Consider the following 18,378-nt stretch of genomic DNA (forward strand, 5'->3'; position numbering starts at 1 on the left):
GCACAGTGGTAGAGAATCTGCCTGCCAATGCAGTGGGCACAGGTTCGAGCCCTAGTCTGGGAAGATCCCACATGCCATGGAGCAACCGAGCCCACGTGCCACAACTACTGAAGCCTGCGTGCCTAGAGCCTGTGCTCCGCAACGAGAGAAGCCACTGCAATGAGAAGCCTGCACACCACAACAAAGGGTAGCCCCCGCTCACCACAACTAGAGAAAGCCTGCATGCAGCAACGAAGACCCAACGCAGCCAAAAATTAATTAATTAATTAATTTTTAAAAAAGACAAAATGGTTCCTTAAATCAAAAGCTTTTGACAAAATTCAACACCCATTTATGATAAAAGCCCTCCAGAAAGTGGGCAAAGAGTGAACCTACCTCAAAATAATAAAGGCCATATATGACAAACCCACATCATTCATAATAGTGAAAAACTGAAAGCGTTTCCTCTAAGATCAGGAATAAGACAAGGATATCCACTCTTGCCACTATTATTCAACATAGTTTTGGAAGTCCTAGACATGGCAATCAGAGAAGAAAAAGAAATAAAAGGAATCCAAACTGGAAAAGAAGTAAAACTGTCACTGCTTGCAGATGACATGATACTATACATAGATAATCCTAAAGATGCCACCAGAAAACTACTAGAGCTAATCAATGAATTTGGTAATGTTGCATGATATAAAATTAATGCACAGAAATCTCTTGCATTCCTATACACTAACAACGAAAGATCAGAAAGAGAAATTAAGGAAACAATCCCATTCACCATTGCAACAAAAAGAATAAAATACCTAGGAATAAACCTACCTAAGGAGGTAAAAGACTTGTACTCAGAAACCTATAAGACACTGATGAAAGAAATCAAAGATGACACAAACAGATGGAAAGATATACCATGTTCTTGGATTGGAAGAATCAACATTGTGAAAATGACTATACTACCCAAAGCAATCTACAGATTCAATGCAATCCCTAGTGGCATTTTTTACAGAACTAGAACAAAAAATCTTAAAATTTGTATGGAGACACAAAAGACCTTGAATACCCAACGTAATCTTGACGGAAAAAAACAGAGCTGGAGGAATCAGACTCCCTGACTTCAGACTATACTACAAAGGTACAGTAATCAAGACAATATGGTACTGGCACAAAAACAGAAATATAGATCAATGGAACAGGATAGAAAACCCAGAAATAAACCCATGCACTTATGGTCAACTAATCTACGACAAAGAAGGCAAGGATAGGCAATGGAGAAAAGACAGCCTCTTCAGTAAGAGGTGTTGGGAACACTGGGCAGCTACATGTAAAAGAATGAAATTAGAACTCTCCCTAACAGCATACACTAAAATGAACTCAAATAGATTATTAAAGACCTAAATGTAAGACTGGACACTATAAAACTCTTAGAGGAAAACATAGGAAGAACACTCTTTGACATAAATCACAGCAAGATCTTTTTTGACCCACCTCCTAGAGTAATGGAAATAAAAACAAAAATAAACAAATGGGACCTAGTGAAACTTAAAAGCTTTGCACAGCAAAGGAAACTATAAACAAGACGAAAAGACAACCCTCAGAATGGGAGAAAATATTTGCAAATGAATCAATGGACAACGGATTAATCTCCAAAATATATATACAGCTCATGCAGCTCAATATGAAAAAAAACAAGCAACCCAATCCAAAAATGGGCAGAAGACCTAAATAGACATTTCTCCAAATAAGACATACAGGTGGCCAAGAGGCCCATGAAAAGCTGCTCAACATCACTAATTATTAGAGAAATGCAAATCAAAGCTACAATGAGGTATCACCTCACACCAGTTAGAATGGGCATCATCAGAAAATCTACAAACAACAAATGCTGGAGAGGATGTGGAGAAAAGGAAATCCTCTTGCCCTGTTGGTGGGAATGTAAATTGATACAGCCACTATGGAGAACAGTGTGGGGGGTCCTTAAAAAACTAAAAATAGAATTACCATATGACCCAGCAATCCCACTACGGGGCATATACCCTGAGAAAACCATAATTCAAAGAGTCATGTACCACAATGGTCACTGCAGCTCTATTTACAATAGCCAGGACATGGAAACAACCTAAATGCCCATCGACAGACGAATGGATAAAGAAGATGTGGTACATATATACAATGGAATATTACTCAGCCATAAAACGGAATGAAATTGGGTCATTTGTAGAGACGTGGATGGACCTAAAGACTGTCATACAGAGTGAAGTAAGTCAGAAAGAGAAAAACAAATATCGTATATTAACGCATATATGTGGAATCTAGAAAGATGGTACAGATGAACTGGTTTGCAGGGCAGAAATAGAGACACAGATGTAGAGAACAAACGTATGGACACCAAGGGGGAAAGCAGGTGTGGGGGGGATGAAATGGGGGACTGGGATTGACATATAAACACTAATATGTATAAAATAGATAACTAATAAAAAAATATCAAATAGAAGGAGAGCAAAAAAAAAAAGTACACAGTCTGCTTCCCTTAAGCGCTACTGATATACTTTGCATTTAAGTTGCTTATGTGCAGTCTTGAGCAATAGATTCTAAAAGCTACAAAATTTTGATTGATTGAAATTAAATATAGTTTTATTGTTAAAAAAAATTACAAAATGGTATCTTAAATCAAATGCTCACTCAGGCAGCCGTCTCTTTATTCACTCACCTTCTTCATCTATCCATTTCATGGTGAAAAGCTGTTCGGTGTCGAAAGAACACATGTCTCGAACCTCACTACAAAGGCCCTCAAAGGAGATTGAAGGTTCAAAATGTGTTATCATGATATCCCTGAAAAAGAAAAGGAGTTTTAAGTTAGACAATGACTAAGACTAATAATGCTCTACATATTACTGAATGCCTGACCATTTGATGGACTTCAGTTATTTTGTGTGTGCACCAGCCTGTGTCGCTTCCAGTAAACTATCTCTGTAAAAAATAAAATACCAATATTGAATAATGCTTAAAGATAAAAATAGTGATTTTGTGAGAAACCTTAATTCAATCTCCCCTCCTCATTGAGGAAGCCTATCCTAACTGCTCTAACAGATAGTAGTTCCACTTTTGCTTTAATGTTAGTTATCAGAAGCTCACTCTTTTGTGAGGCATTCCACTCCACAAACAGCTCTATTACTGGCAAACTCTGCATTATACTTAACTGAAATCTCTTTCAATCTCTAGTCCCAGATCTCCCCTCCCCCAAAAGTCTACCTTCATCCAAGAGATGGCCCTTCAAAAATTTGACAAAGGTCTGTCATGTCCTCTTCCTCAGCCCTGACTTCCACGGATTAATCACCCAGATTAACAACTCATTTGCCAAAATTCGTTTTAAAATAGGATTCATATTTTAAGGTAGACACCAAAAAAGATGAAGAAATTGACATAAACGTGTTTATTTTTATATTACTGTTGGATAAGTCACAGTACTTAAATAAAGCCACCTAGCAGCTATTCACAACGAGACTTAAAAACATAACAAAATGTTTTAGAACAGAAGCCTGGGTTTTCCTCCAGGGAGCCATAAGAAGGCTCCCAGTGATCTAATCTCCATGTCGTAGCCAGCCACAGTCATCCTTTCAAAGGTAAGTCAAACAGACCAAATGACTCTTAATTTAACACACATATAGTGACCTCTGTCATAAGGGTTTTACAAAATTAATGTAGTTCATGTCTTTCCTTTGTTTTAAACTCTCCAAATGGCTTTCCCCAAAGTAAATGGAAATCCAAAGTCTCTAGCAGGGTCTACAAGGCCCTGTGTGAATGGCCCTAGCTGCCCCTCTGACCTACCTCTTCTATCACTGGACAGATAAACCAATGTTTATAGTCTACCATCTACCCCAGCTAGAATGTAAACTTGATTAAAGTAGGAATTTTGTTCATTATATTCCTAGTGGCCAACGCGGTGTCTAGCACAGAATGGGTATTCAATAAATATTTGTTGAAGAAAGGAAGGAAATGACACTGTGTTAGGGACTGTGCAAGCACACATGTGTAGCTGGACCGTAGAACAGAGTAAGAAATAAGGTATTAAAAATTTTAGACATGTGCAAAAAAGTTAAAACTTCAGTCTTTAGGGGCTTTAAGCAGAAAGCCACACATAGAAACTGAATGGCCTTTTCTGGATAATCATTCTCTTTCTAAGCATCTCATGGTTTTCTGCCCCTGCCTCTTGGAACCCTCTTGCCTTAGCTTTCATAACAGTCTGCTTCCCTGGTTCCCTTTCTACTATTCTGAACACTTATTAAGTCTCCTGTATCTCCAATCACAAGACATTCTTCACAACCTCTCTCATATTCATTGTCTCTCTCTTTCTGAAACCTAATTCACATTCAATGTTTTAACTATTATCTCTAGGTAAGGGTCTCCTAAATCTGTAATTCCAACTCTCTCTGTGGTATTTAAGACTCTTGATAAGCTTGTTCCAATTTCTATTCTCAATGTGATCGCACCATTCCCGACACAAACTCTTTATTACGGACACCTGTTTACTCAAACCACTACACATAAGACCTTGATGATCCAAGTTTTAATCCTGACCTGTCCTCAGTTTAAGGAGGGAGGTGGGGATCTTTCTTTAACATCAACCTTCTTTCTTCAACATCAACTTTTTTCTTCAATATCAACTTCCATTAAAACTTTTTCAACCACATAAGCCTGATGGTCTATACTTCTAAACCTGTCCAACATGTATCTTATGTTCCAATTTTTGTTATTCAACTAATTATATACACACATCCTTAGCTAGATTATAAACAGCTGGAAGATAAAAATTCTTGCTTTTTAATATATTCACATAACTATTTACATAATAGGGACTCAAATATTTCTTAACTGAATGTAGAAGTAGTATTTTCCAGGAGAAACCCAACTTCTAAAAAGTGCACTCTTGACAAGGAAATATCACTGTTTATGTTTCCTTAGCCTATAAACATGTACAGAATATTTAGCATGTTTCAGGTGTTTGAACAAACATCTTATATGATCTTCATAATAACTGTCAAACTAGACCTACTAATCCTGTTTTACAGATTTAAAAAGCTTAGCACAGGGGAATATTTGCCAGAGTCTCACAGTTAGGAAACAGAATGCGAATTCAAATCCACATCTCCTAATGACACTCATGGTGGATGCTGTGATCTGACCTGCCTGCTCTCCACCCCACCTCCAGAATCCCCCATTAGCAATGGAGCATTTGCCATCCCAGCTACCGGGAGTGCTACCAGTAGACATCCCCAGTCTTCAGCCTCCTTCAGAGATGTGACTGCTCACCTATAGTCAAATTCCCTTCCTGGTCAGCCCACAACCAACAGCCAATTCAATATGGGGGTATAAAGGTCCCAGCCGTGACTCAGGAAAGCTCTGAAGTGTCAACTCATCTTCAGAACTCCCTGGAGGGTCAACTAAGACTTCTGTAGGGACTTCAGGGCATCTTGATTTTTTCCTACCTAAGCTTGCTTCTCCCCTTCTCTTCCATAGCTGTCAACCCCAAAAGCACTCCTGAAAAACCACCTGCATGCTAATCTGCAACACCACCTCCCACAGCAGCATCCACCCAACGCACAGCTATCATTAGATGTTATTTTGTGACAAAAGCATAATGTATAGTCAGTCAATTTCACTTTTAAGAGTTTGGCTAGGGACTTCCCTGGTGGTGCAGTGGATAAGAATCCACCTACCAATGCAGGGGACACGGGTTCGATCCTTGGTCTGGGAAGATCCTACGTGCCACGGAGCAACTGAGCCCATGTGCCACAACTACTGAGCCCGTGAGCCACAACTACTGAAGCCCGCTAGCCACAACTACTGAAGCCCACGTGCCTAGAACCCAGGCTCCACAACAAGAGAAGCCACCACAACAAAGGGTAGCCCCTGCTCGCCACAACTAGAGAAAGCCCGTGCACAGCAACGAAGGCCCAATGCAGCCAAAAAATAATAATAAATTAATTAATTAAAAAAAAAAAGTTTGGCTAATAAAAACTGTCACCCTTGTTTCCGAGATTAAATGAGTCTACTTTAGTGTATGAAGCTAGTTAATTTTTTTTTATTCTTCAGAGAAAATACGTTGCCAGCATATATAAATTATACATATTTTACAGTCTGTCTCCCACAGCTAAACATAAAATCCATGAAAGCAGGCATTTTGTTTTGCTCACTGCTGCATCACCAATATCTGAAGCAGTGTCTGGAGGAATGACATATACGAGGCAGCCATAGTATAATGGTTAAGACCATGAGAGCTAAAGCCAGTATGCTTGGGTTTGAATCCCAGTTCTATCACTTACCAGCTGTATAACCTTAGGTGAGTTATTTAACTTCTCTGTTGGTTCAATTTCCTCATCTATAAAATGAGAATAATATTATCTCCTATGATATTTTAAGGATTTAATGGATTACGTGAATTCATGTTTAAAATACTTATAATAGTACCTAGCATATAGCATACTCTAAATGTGTTCAATAAATTTTAAAACATTATGTATTCATATAACACTTTAAATAGAAGCAGACCCTTATTAGATAAAAATAATCCAACCTTCTAAAAACTACACAGAAAAACAAAACAAAACAAAAACAGATGCTTCTGGTTTAATATGGTGGAGGGAACAAACATCTATAAGCTTTAATCCTAAGGGCCCAATGAAATGACAGAAAACTGAAATGACAAGTTTATCAAAGTCTTAGAACACGAAAAAGGCAGCAGCAGCAGACCAAAAAGTATGAGAAAATCCTAGATGATTGAAAACAGATGGGATAATTTATGGAGAAAATATACCAGCCCCCAAAACTAAAGTTAACAGGAACCCTTAAAAGAAGTTTTATTGACACAAGATTACTTTTCCTTCTCTAAGCATCTAAGCACACTTCTTGGCTTTTCAAGTGCATCACACTTACATAAGAATTCATTATAAATGCTTTTTAAAATTACTTTAAAAAATAGGAGTTAAAGAACAGAATAATGTTATAAACCTTTACAATATAAAAATTACCAAGAAAAATCAAGATGTAGAGAAAGCAAAAGGAAGTGTAAATTCAAAAATGTCTCTTTCGGGCTTCCCTGGTGGCGCAGTGGTTGAGAGTCCGCCTGCTGATGCAGGGGACGCGGGTTCGTGCCCCGGTCCGGGAAGATCCCGCGTGCCATGGAGCGGCTGGGCCCGTGAGCCATGGCCGCTGGGCCTGCGCGTCCGGAGCCTGCGCTCCGCGGCGGGAGAGGCCACAACAGTGAGAGGCCCACGTACCGCAAAAAAAAAAAAAAAAAAAAAAAAAAGTCTCTTTCTTAGTGGAGAGTCAATATATTTAAAACTAATAATTAAATGTAAAAGCAGGGAACAAGAAAAAAACAAATAACTTGAAACTTAAAAATAGTCAAAGGATTTGAACAGACACTTCTCCAAAGAGGATATACAAATGGCCAACAAGCTTAGGAAAAAGATGTTCAGGGAGACGCAAGAGGGAAGAGATATGGGGATATATGTATATGTATATGTATAACTGATTCACTTTGTTGTAAAGCAGAAACTAACACACCACTGTAAAGCAATTATACTCCAATAAATATGTTAAAAAAAAGATGTTCATCATCACTAATTATTAGAAATGTAAATCAAAACTATAATGATACAGCAGAAATTAACACAACATTGTAAATGAACTATACGCCAATAAAAAAAAACATAATGAAATGTCACCTTACATCCATTAGGATGGCTACTATGAAAAAAACAGAACAAGTATAATCAAAGATGTGGAGAAATTAGCACCTTGTGCTCTGTTGGTGGGAATGTAAAATGGTGCAGCAGCTATAGAAAACAGTATGGATGCTCCTCAAAAAATTAAAAATAGTATTTCCATATGATCCAGCAATTCCACTTCTGGGTACATATATCCAAAAGAACTGAAAGCAGGGAATCCAAAAGATATTTGTACATCCACATTCATAGCAGCATTATTGACAATAGCCAAAAGGTGGAGGCAACCCAAGTGTCCACTGACAGATGAATACATAAACTAAATGTGATATATAAATACAAAGAAATATTACTCAGCATTAAAAAGAGAGGAAATTCTGACACATGCTACAATATGAATGAAGCTTGAAGAATGTTATGTTAAATGAAATAAGCCAGCCACAAAAAGACAAATACTGTATGACTCCATTTATATGAAGTATCTAGAGTAGTCAAATTCATAGAAACAGAAAATAGAATAGTAGTTGCCAGGGGTTGGGGGTTGGAGGAGAATGGGAGAGTTGTTAGTATGTAGTTTCAGTTTTGCAAAATGAAAAAGTTCTGGAGATTGGTCACATAATAATGTGAATATGGTTAACACTGCTCAACTGTACACTTAAAAATGGTTATGGGCTTCCCTGGTGGCGCAGTGGTTGAGAGTACGCCTGCCGATGCAGGGGACACAGGTTTGTGCCCCGGTCCGGGATGATCCCACATGCCGCGGAGCGGCTGGGCCCGTGAGCCATGGCTATTGAGCCTGCGCGTCCAGAGACTGTGCTCTGCAATGGGAGAGGCCACAACAGTGAGCGGCCCCCGTACCTCAAAAAAAAAAAAAAATGGTTAAGATGGTCAATTAAAATTTTTTTTACCACAATTATAAATAAAAAAGAAAAGTGGGAGGAGGTATATTATTTAAGTTATAAATGTAACCACAAGAAAAACTAAAAATAGTCAGGAGAGGAGGCAATGAAGAAGTGCTAAATTCCTCATCTTCCATACTGATTAACAGATGTAATAAAAGAAAGCAGAATTTTAATAGTAGTGAACTCTAGGTTATGGAACAGGGGATTAAGGAGAGACTAGAGATGGAAAGAAGATGTACTTTATATTGGGTTGGCCAAAAAGTTCGTTTGAGTTTTTAAGATGTTAGGGAAAAACCTGAACGAACTTTTTGGCCAAACCAATACTTAGACCTTTCTGAATGGCATGGAATATTATTAATTTTTCTACCATGTAAAGGTATGATTTTATGATAATTATAAATAAGATATAAAACAAATTTTAAATGACTGTTATAAATAAATAAAATTGTTTTAATTTTTTTAAAGATTTTTTTTGATGTGGATCATTTTTAAAGTCTTTGTTGAATTTGTTACAATATTGCTTCTGGTTTCTTTTTTTTTTTAATTTATTTTTGGCTGTGTTGGGTCTTCGATGCTGGGGGCAGGCTATCGCTAGTTGCAGCAAGTGGGGGCTACTCTTCGTTGCGGTGTGTGGGCTTCTCATTGAGGTGGCTTCTCTTGTTGCGGACCACGGGCTCTAGGCATGTGGGCTTCAGTAGTTGTGGCACACGGGCTCAGTAGTTGTGGCTCACGGGCTCTAGAGCGCAGGCTCAGTAGTTGTGGCGCACAGGCTTAGTTGCTCCGCAGCATGTGGGATCTTCCTGGACCACAGCTCGAACCCGTGTCCCCTGCATTGGCAGGTGGATTCTTAACCACTGCACCACCAGGGAAGTCCTTGCTTCTGTTTTATGTTTTGGTTTTTTGGCCGCGAGGCATGGGGGATCTTAGCTCCCTGACCAGGGATCAAACCCACACCCCCTGCAATGGAAGGCAAAGTCTTAACCACTGGACCACCAGGGAAGTCCCTGTTTTAATTATTTTTAAAATTTATATTTTAAAATAATAAGAAAATAGTTCCTTCTTCTAGTGACATTAAAAGGGAACCTGCTGGGGCTTCCCTGGTGGCGCAGTGGTTGAGAATATGCCTGCCAATGCAGGGGACACGGGTTTGAGCCCTGGTCTGGGAGGATCCCACATGCCGCAGAGCAACTGGGCCTGTGAGCCACAACTACTGAGCCTGCACGTCTGGAGCCTGTGCTCCGCAACAAGAGAGGCCACGACAGTGAGAGGCCTGCGCACCGCGATGAAGAGTGGCCCCTGCTTGCCACAACTAGAGAAAGCCCTCGCACAGAAACGAAGACCCAGCACAGCCAAAAATAAATAAATAAATAAATAAATTTTTTAAAAAAGGGAACCTGCTTACCTTAAAGCAATTTTTCTTTCAAAATATCCTCAAGGTTACTAGTATGAGGGGGTGAGGATTGAGAGAGTATATTTTAGAATTAAATCAGAAGAGAAGAAAAGGCTCCCACTGAATTTCCCTGGCAAAGAACAAGCGTGACATTATCTTTTCTGAATGCAAGGGGAAAAAATTAGTATGATCAGATGTCATCAAAATAAGACTTCCTTATTAAGGTCCACACGTAGTTAAAATTAACACATACGTAAGCACATCTGCGAACAATAGGGAATTTTCAGAAACCTTATTTTTCAAGAGCTGTAAAATATTTATCAGAAAATACAAATATTTTTAAAACATCTGTGTAATCCTTTAAATATCATAAGTACATACATCCTAAAGGGACTCAATGACGGAGTCATGATTTATCAACTGCCACTCCTTAAGTTCCAGGAACTAAAACATTTAAGGGAGTTTCTTATAAATAACTCTCCAAGTAATTGGAAAGCACCATGTTCATATACCCCACAATCACCAAATCCTTATTATAGTACCAAAGCTAAAAATAAGCTGCAAAATAAAGATATTACTTCTAAAGGTACAAAACAAATCATGCATGGAAGATTCTTTTTTTCCTGGTTTTAACTTCAGTGTTGGCATAAATTAGCTTACCACTGGTCTTCAACAGAATACAGTCTGCTTCACCACAAAGATGCCCAAAATGGCAAATTTAGATATAGTTTTAGCTGAATTTTTTTTTAAAAAGGGAAAAAAAAAGCATTTTTAACTTTGCTTCAGCAGTCAAACAGTTTTAAGCATTCATGATGTTCCTATGTTCTAAAATATAGAATCTAAAGTTTTTCCTTAGGACTAATTGCTTTTAAAAATAAACCTGAAAAAGAACCATATTCAGTCCTTCTGCTTTCTCAACATAAGCTTCTCTCCTAAATTAAATATAGTACAATCGGAAAAAAAAAAAGTTTTGGAGGCAGGATTATCCATGGATGGTAAAACCACTGGGTCAAAGGTTTTAGGGAAATATTCATACAATCTCAAAGTATCCCTCCTCAAATTAATTGTTAATTATAAGAAAACCATAATGAAACTTCCATTTTTAAAAATCAAGAGATAGAAAACTGACTTGAAAAGAATAACTGTGAAATATGAATTTGACAATAAAGAAAAAAAGTAATCTTAAAAAGCCCCATCAATACAGTAAAAGGGTAAAGGGAAATTTCTCTGAAGGGTAAGACTCAGCTTTGTATTATGCTTTACTAAGCCTCGAAGTTTTCATCCATAAAATGGAGATAATGATATCTGCCTCTCAATATTGTTAAAAAAAAAGTTAGCATTTTTTGCCAATTGTATTTGCAAAAATTTTAAAGACCAATAACATGCAATGGGAGCATAAGGAAAATGCTTCATTTATACACTTGCTGGGAATGTCAATGGATACGTTTTTGGAAGATAATATCAAGTTTTAAAGCAGGCATATCTTTGACCATGCTTGCAAGAATACATATTAACTATAAGGATGTTCCTTCAACATGATTTGACAAAGTGATTTAATGAAAGTTCATCAATCAGAAAAAAAGATTAAATGAATTATGGTATAACAATACTACGGAACACTATGTACCAATTATAATGAAAGAGGTGGATTGCTCTATCTGTATGTATCTACCTATTTATCTGTCTATCATGACATGGAAAAACAACCATGAATGAAAAAACTCAAGTTAAAGAAACATGTATAGAAATATGAACCCATTTATTGGAACAATAAAAGGGTGTGTCTGGGTGTATACACACACCTACACTTACAGATATATTGATATGATGTGGCATATCCCCAACTGTTAACAATGGCTATCCCTACGAAGAGGGGGCGAGAGGCTACTTTATATATCTCTGTATTTGTAAAATTTAGCTTTAGTGCCTTGTCTTTGTGATCTGTATTTGGCCATTGGCGGCATTTTTGTTCCTATCATCATTCTCAGCCATGCTCCTACATAGGTTAGCTGTCATGGAGAGTGCTGGGGACACAGAGCAGGCACACAAAAAAACAGTTGGTCAGTTAATTCTAGACATTTCCGCCTGGATGCCCCCAAAGCACCCCGAGTTCAAAATTTGAGTACTTGTTCCAGGTAATTAATTACCCTCTCTAATAAATCTCTTTCTTTTCTATTCCCTAGTCTCTCCAAATGAGAAATCCATGCCTGACTCAGACCCTCTCTCTTCTCCACAGGCAATCATTCTCTAATTCATATTGACTCTACCCCCTAAAATCACCATTGAATCCATATGCTCTTTTCCAGCTCCTCAGCATCTCTCACTTGGACTACTTCCAAAGCCTCCAGATTAGTCTCATCCATTGCTAATTCGTCTACTATACTGGTTCCAAGAATGATCTTTCTAAACTAAAAATCTAAATTGTGCATCCCTCTTACTTAAAACCTTCACCAACGAGAAAAAGTCTGAAGCCCAAAGTATGATATTTGAGTCTTCATGACCTAGTGCTTGTGAACCTTCTTTTTTTTTTTTTTTTTTTTTTTTTTTTTTTTTTTTTTTGCGGTACGCGGGCCTCTCACCGTTGTGGCCTCTCCCGCTGCGGAGCACAGGCTCCGGACGCGCAGGCTCAGCGGCCATGGCTCACGGGCCCAGCCGCTCCGCGGCATATGGGATCCTCCCAGACCGGGGCACGAACCCGTATCCCCTGCATCAGCAGGCGGACTCTCAACCACTGCGCCACCAGGGAGGCCCGTGAACCTTCTTATTAGCTCACTTCTCATCGGTGCCCACTTCACACTTTATGTCCTAATGAGGAATGACTATGGGACTTAACGACTAAACTGATCTTAACTCTCCAAACGTATCATGCAGCTGTGCAATGCCTGGAATGACCTCCCACCCAACATCATAATCCACCAGGCAAACCTACTTATCCTTTAAAAGCATCAAACAACATTTCATCCTCTTGGAGGGCTTCCCTCACCCCAAACTTCTCCCCAATAGCCATCCTAGCACGTACTTTACACACACATGCACACAGACACGCACACACACATCCCTTTATTAACTTTTTAAAGTCTTTCCTCCCACAAGTCTCTTGGTTCCTCAAGGACAGAGCCTTGTATTATCGACTCTACATCCTCTGTGCCCACCCCAGTACCATGTGCCTGGCTTATAGTAGTTGTTCAACAATATTTATTAAACTTAATTTAAACACATTTTGGTAAAATGTGAAATCCTAAACAAGACTGGAATGTTTAAAATCGTGTTTTAATTAGGCTCATTTCAACCATAAAAGAAACAAACACTCAAGTTACTTTAATAAGAGGTTTGGGAGCTGTATTAGAAAGCTATCCAGGAAATTTTTTTCTGTAGAGAGCTGCTTTTTTCTCCTCTGTTTCCTCAGCCCTTCAGTTTGCACATGGGTGATCCTGGCCTCACCAGCCTCTCCCAAAGCTCTTCAGCTACAGTCCTCACTGCTAACAAGCAATTTATCTCCACATTATCTAATCCAAATTTCTGAGAGGGTTGTTTTGGTTTTGGCACCAGGCCACCATGTCCCTTCTTTCTCTCTGGTGAAGCTACGGATCTGCTGCCTTATGGTTAGGTGACATGTCAGAAGCTCCATGATCAATGACTCACATTCCCCCAACTTTCAACTTAATGTATCATTTTTATTTCCTTAGAACCATTGCTAAAGTATATCACTAAAATTATTTTGCAATACTTTTAAAAACAAGTCTTGCCAAGACTTGTTCACAGTGAGAAAAATCCTGCATACTTCACTGAACCAGCTATACTTTCCAAATATGCAAGGAGTTCATCGTTTTTATTTGTAGATGTTCACAGAAAGAATCCTCTGGATTCATAACTGCTCAACAGCACTGGTTTAAAAGCTTTTTTACAAGCTTTTTGCAAAATTTCTCTTACATTTATAACGTAAAGAAATGAGTAATCCAGACATTTCCTTGTTAAATTTTACCCTGTAATATCAAGTAACTTTATAGAACGATAGCACACACAATGGCAATCTACCACTAACCCACAAAACCTGTTTCTCCTCCTCCAAACTAACACCACAAGGTAATGATTGAAGGAAGGCAGGCCACTCGTTGACAAGCTCCTGGGGTGAGGAAAGAGGAGTACAGGCCAGGAGACAGGCACTCTTAGGTGGCCTCCAGTAAAATCAGATTCTCAGTGCTAATAATCTCCTGAATAAAAATTAGAAAAAGGCTAATTAAATATCTGCTATATCTAGGGAGACATCCCAGTTGCACTAAGAACAAATTAAACAGCATGAGAACACTAAACACATCATTGAAAGGAGACGGCAATTCATTCACTAAAATATTCTGGCTATTCTGGGATTTCAATATTCACTGGAAAGAAATATTGTTAGAAGGAGATGGGGGAAAATTGATAATGGCCGTCAGATGATCTGAAGGAAAAGAAACTTTTTCAAATGCAGATTGTCCTTACATTTCTTGATGGTAAGGGAAGAATTTTCTACTTTAAAATCAGGCAGGTGTTCTACTTAGCCAATCTGTTTATTAACTACCCTCACTGGTGACTCATTTTAGTTTCATTTGTAGTAATGGGCAGCTGACTATGTAATATAACCATCAGTTTAGACTATTGTTAATAAACATATAATCTTAACAGATGTAATTTCAGAGGACAGAAATTGGTACAATTTAGAGTGCTGATGTTGTCTTTAAATGAGGCTTGGAATGAAGGCACTATTAGAAAGTTTTCGTTGAATAGAAGCACTAAAGGGCAAGGGGTTGATTCATTACTTAGCAAAATTCATAGGTTTTTAAAAACAAGCGAAGAAAATGTTAACTTGAATGTCTTGGAGACGTTTTAGTCAAGCAGTAAAAGGGTTATAAGTCCTTATGCTCTTTTATTTATTTATTTTTAATTTATTTATTTTTTAAAGGGAACTTTTAATTTATTTTATTTATTTATGTTTGGCTGCATTGGGTCTTCGTTGCTGCGCACGGGCTTTCTCTAGTTGCCACGAGCAGGGGCTACTCTTCGTTGTGGTGCGCGGGCTTCTCATTGTAGTGGCTTCTCTTGCTGTGGAGCACAGGCTCTAGGCGTGCGGGCTTCAGTAGTTGTGGCATGCAGGCTCAGTAGTTGTGGCACGCAGGCTCAGCAGTTGTGGCTCGCAGGCTCTAGAGCGCAGACTCAGTAGTTGTGGTGCACGGGCTTAGTTGCTCCGCGGCATGTGGGATCTTTCCGGACCAGGGCTGGAACCCGTGTCCCCTGCATTGGCAGGCGGATTCTTAACCACTGCGCCACCAGGGAAGCCGTCCTTATCCTCTTTAAAAAAAAAAATAATTGGAGCAATAAACCAAGAAAATATTATATGATACCTACATTCTAAAGACTTTGATTTCTTTCCAAAGGAGAAGCTTACAATGATTTTAATTTACTAACTAGGCCTATTTACAGTTGTCAAACTAATAAAGATAGGAAAAAAGGAAGAAGCACTAGTTTCTTTGTGTTTCATAGTTGGAATCATTGGAAACTACCTAAATTTAATAAGTCAAAAATTTATATTATTTAAAGTCAGAAAGGTAAACCGGAGAACTAAAAATTATACTGTAACAATCAAAACTTGAGAGGCATCAGGGAGTGAAGAAGCAAAATGTAGTGTGCATCCAATTCCGCATCTTTCAGAGGAAGGAATCAATAGATACCATGTAAAGTTGATAAATCACCAAACGGAAGTATAAGTTTTAAAGTAATAAAGGCAACCTCCAGAAGAACAAGAAATAAACTATCAATAGTAACTACCTCTGAAGGTTGGGAGGACTGAATGGGGAACACTTTTTATTTTATACTTCTGAACAATTTGCACTTTCCTACCATGTGCGTATATTTATTTTTAATCTAGTTTTTTAAACTGTCAATAATCAGACACTATTTAAAAAAAAGAAACTGTACTATATTTCATTCTCTGCACCTAACAACTCACAGACCGTCAACTATAAAGTGGAACACATTCTAAAGTGAAATATCTCATCTGTCAAATTAAAGGTAAGGTAAAGGAAGCAAAGCTTTTTTTCTCCACAGTGCAAAGTGCATAGCTATTGTTTGAAAATCAAGACTTCCCTGATCAATTTAAGCAAAAACACTGTTACTGTCCAAAATAACTCCTCTAAACTACTCCTGAATACAGTCAAGCTAATGAACAGAGAGAGGTCAGAGGCTTCATTGCAGCAAACAAACTAGGAAGTCCTTACATCAAACCAGTAAGACATTTAGGGGCTTATATTTTCTTTGAAATGAAAACAAGAGAGGCATTTTGAAAGTTCACTATCTTCACTGATCCTCTAAGGAATGTAAAAGTATGTACTGCACTTTCAAACCTCCTAGTGCTTGAGTTTTTTAAAGCAATTTACTTCTGCTTGAACAAGCAGTAAGACAGGCCACGGGGTTGGGTGTTCTGTTAACCCTTAGTTTCAAACCTTTATGCTCACACTAACAGTTCAACTTTCTAATGCTCCCAAATATACTTATCTCAAAGAAATTTCAAACCACAGTCATACTACGGAATATGATTTAATACACTGATTTTAGGACTGGATTATTTCTGGTAACCACAATAGTTATAACTTAGGTAATAATATGAGTAAAGATCACAGATTTTAAAACTCTGCCTGTGCTCATCCTCTTCTCTTCTTGCAATATCTCACCCTATCGGACAGTCCTTGAAGCAACACTGACAAAGAAGCGTTCACAAATTTTAATTTACACATATACAACCTAATCTTGGCGAGACATAAGTACCTAATGCATATCCCTGAAAACGTATCAACTTTACTCAAATAATAACTCCTATGTCTAATATACTGGCAGCCTGATCACAGTCCAGATACACGTCACGAACTCTTATATGTGATAAAGACAAACCTGACTTAGAGAACCAGAGGCTTTAGGCCTGCTGGTAATCAAAAGGGTCAACAAACTGAAGCAATCCTGTCTTTTACCCATGGTAAACTTAGCTAACTAAGGCATCACTCAGAATCAACTCTCAACCCCCAATACATCCAGACTTAAAGACGTAAAGCTCTTGTAAATCTCTTGGTAGGCGAGTCTCTCGGACCTACCAGGTGGACCTACTTACTCCAAGGCTCCTCCCTCGGACCCTGCTCAGGACCCTCGGCCGCGCGATTCCAGGGCGCCCTGCGCCACACCTTGGGGGTGCCGCAATCCAGTGCCCCGTGCTCCTCCCCCGACCACTCGGTCACCCATCCCGAGTCCCCCGACTTGCCCGCCCAGCCCATCCCTTCCACATCTCCAGCTCCACACCCGCCCCCCCTCCAGGCCAAGTCCAGCTGGCCTCTCCCCTTCCCTCTCACCCCCACCCCCCACCCCACACACTCACCCGCGGTAGTAGGCTTTCACCCGGACCTGGTGAGAATGGTCCCCGCTGCCGCCGCCGCCTGCGATCGGGTGAGACATGGTACTGCTGTCTCTCTGGGTCGGCATCTCCTTCCTCCCCCGCCTCAACGCTGGAGGCCGAGGGTGCGAGGGGCGCACCGGGCGCCGTAGGGGACTCCGAGGCCCGAGTTTCTCCCGGAGCCGCGGCTGCCCGCTCGCCTACCTGTCCTCCACGCCCGCGGCGCGGGCCCAGAGGTCGCCTCGCCGGGGCAGCCGGAACCGCAAGGCTCCCCCCACCGCCAGCGGCCGACACTGCCTCTGCTGCCGCCGGGGCCCAGCACGCCTCCCACCTCCGCCCCTCCCACCTCACTCGCTCCAAAGGCCCACATTCCGGGGGAGGGCGGGTGCAACCATCGATCCAACTCAAGATGCCCGGCTGAACCATTCTTACGGGGGCAAGGAAAAGGGGGGAGAGGAGGGGGGATGCTGAACATCACAAAAAACTTGCCGGCAGGGGCCTTTTGTGGGCTGTAACTGAGAGAATGTGAAGACTGAGGTGACTGTAGTTCTGTAAAAAGCCCCTCCCTACAAGGAAAATGGTGGGGGACAAATTCTGCGGCATCTCACCCCAGTTTCCTGTCTTGGTCGCGTCCGCGGTCAGACGGCTAGGGACTCGGAGTAGATTTGCCGGGCGGGTTTCTGGGACTTGGAGTCCCCATGGGATTCTGGGACTTGAGGTTCTTTACGTGTAGAGCGTCCCGCCTTCTTGCTGACCGTCTGTCTCCAGCTTGTGCCACGGGAGCCGTCGGCGTGGAAGTCCTGAATCCACCGTGGGCACCTGAGGACACTGGAAATGATTGGGGTTCGTCACAATCTAGACTTTGTTCTCTGGTGAATTCTTCCAATTGCATAAATCATCTCAATCATACAGTACCTTTTCTGGATAGAAGAATTTGGTTACTGCCCAGCATAGCCTCTTTTATGA

At 40.0% G+C, this 18,378-nt stretch overlaps 1 protein-coding gene across 1 annotated transcript in view; it reads right to left on the bottom strand.

The window, feature by feature from the left end:
• The window catches only part of PRKCI (protein kinase C iota), a gene marked incomplete at its 5' end in the record, with an annotated part of 79,720 nt that extends 62,219 nt beyond the window's left edge, over nucleotides 1–17,501 (bottom strand). Inside the window, 2 exons of the mRNA XM_079704806.1 lie at nucleotides 2,693–2,814; nucleotides 17,398–17,501. Of these exons, the coding sequence (XP_079560932.1) occupies nucleotides 2,693–2,814; nucleotides 17,398–17,501 (226 nt within the window). The remainder of the gene's footprint in view (nucleotides 1–2,692; nucleotides 2,815–17,397) is intronic.
• Nucleotides 17,502–18,378: the final 877 nt, after the last annotated feature.

The sequence above is a fragment of the Hyperoodon ampullatus genome (genome assembly GCF_949752795.1).
Source record: "Hyperoodon ampullatus genome assembly, chromosome: 5".
Taxonomy (NCBI): domain Eukaryota; kingdom Metazoa; phylum Chordata; class Mammalia; order Artiodactyla; family Ziphiidae; genus Hyperoodon; species Hyperoodon ampullatus.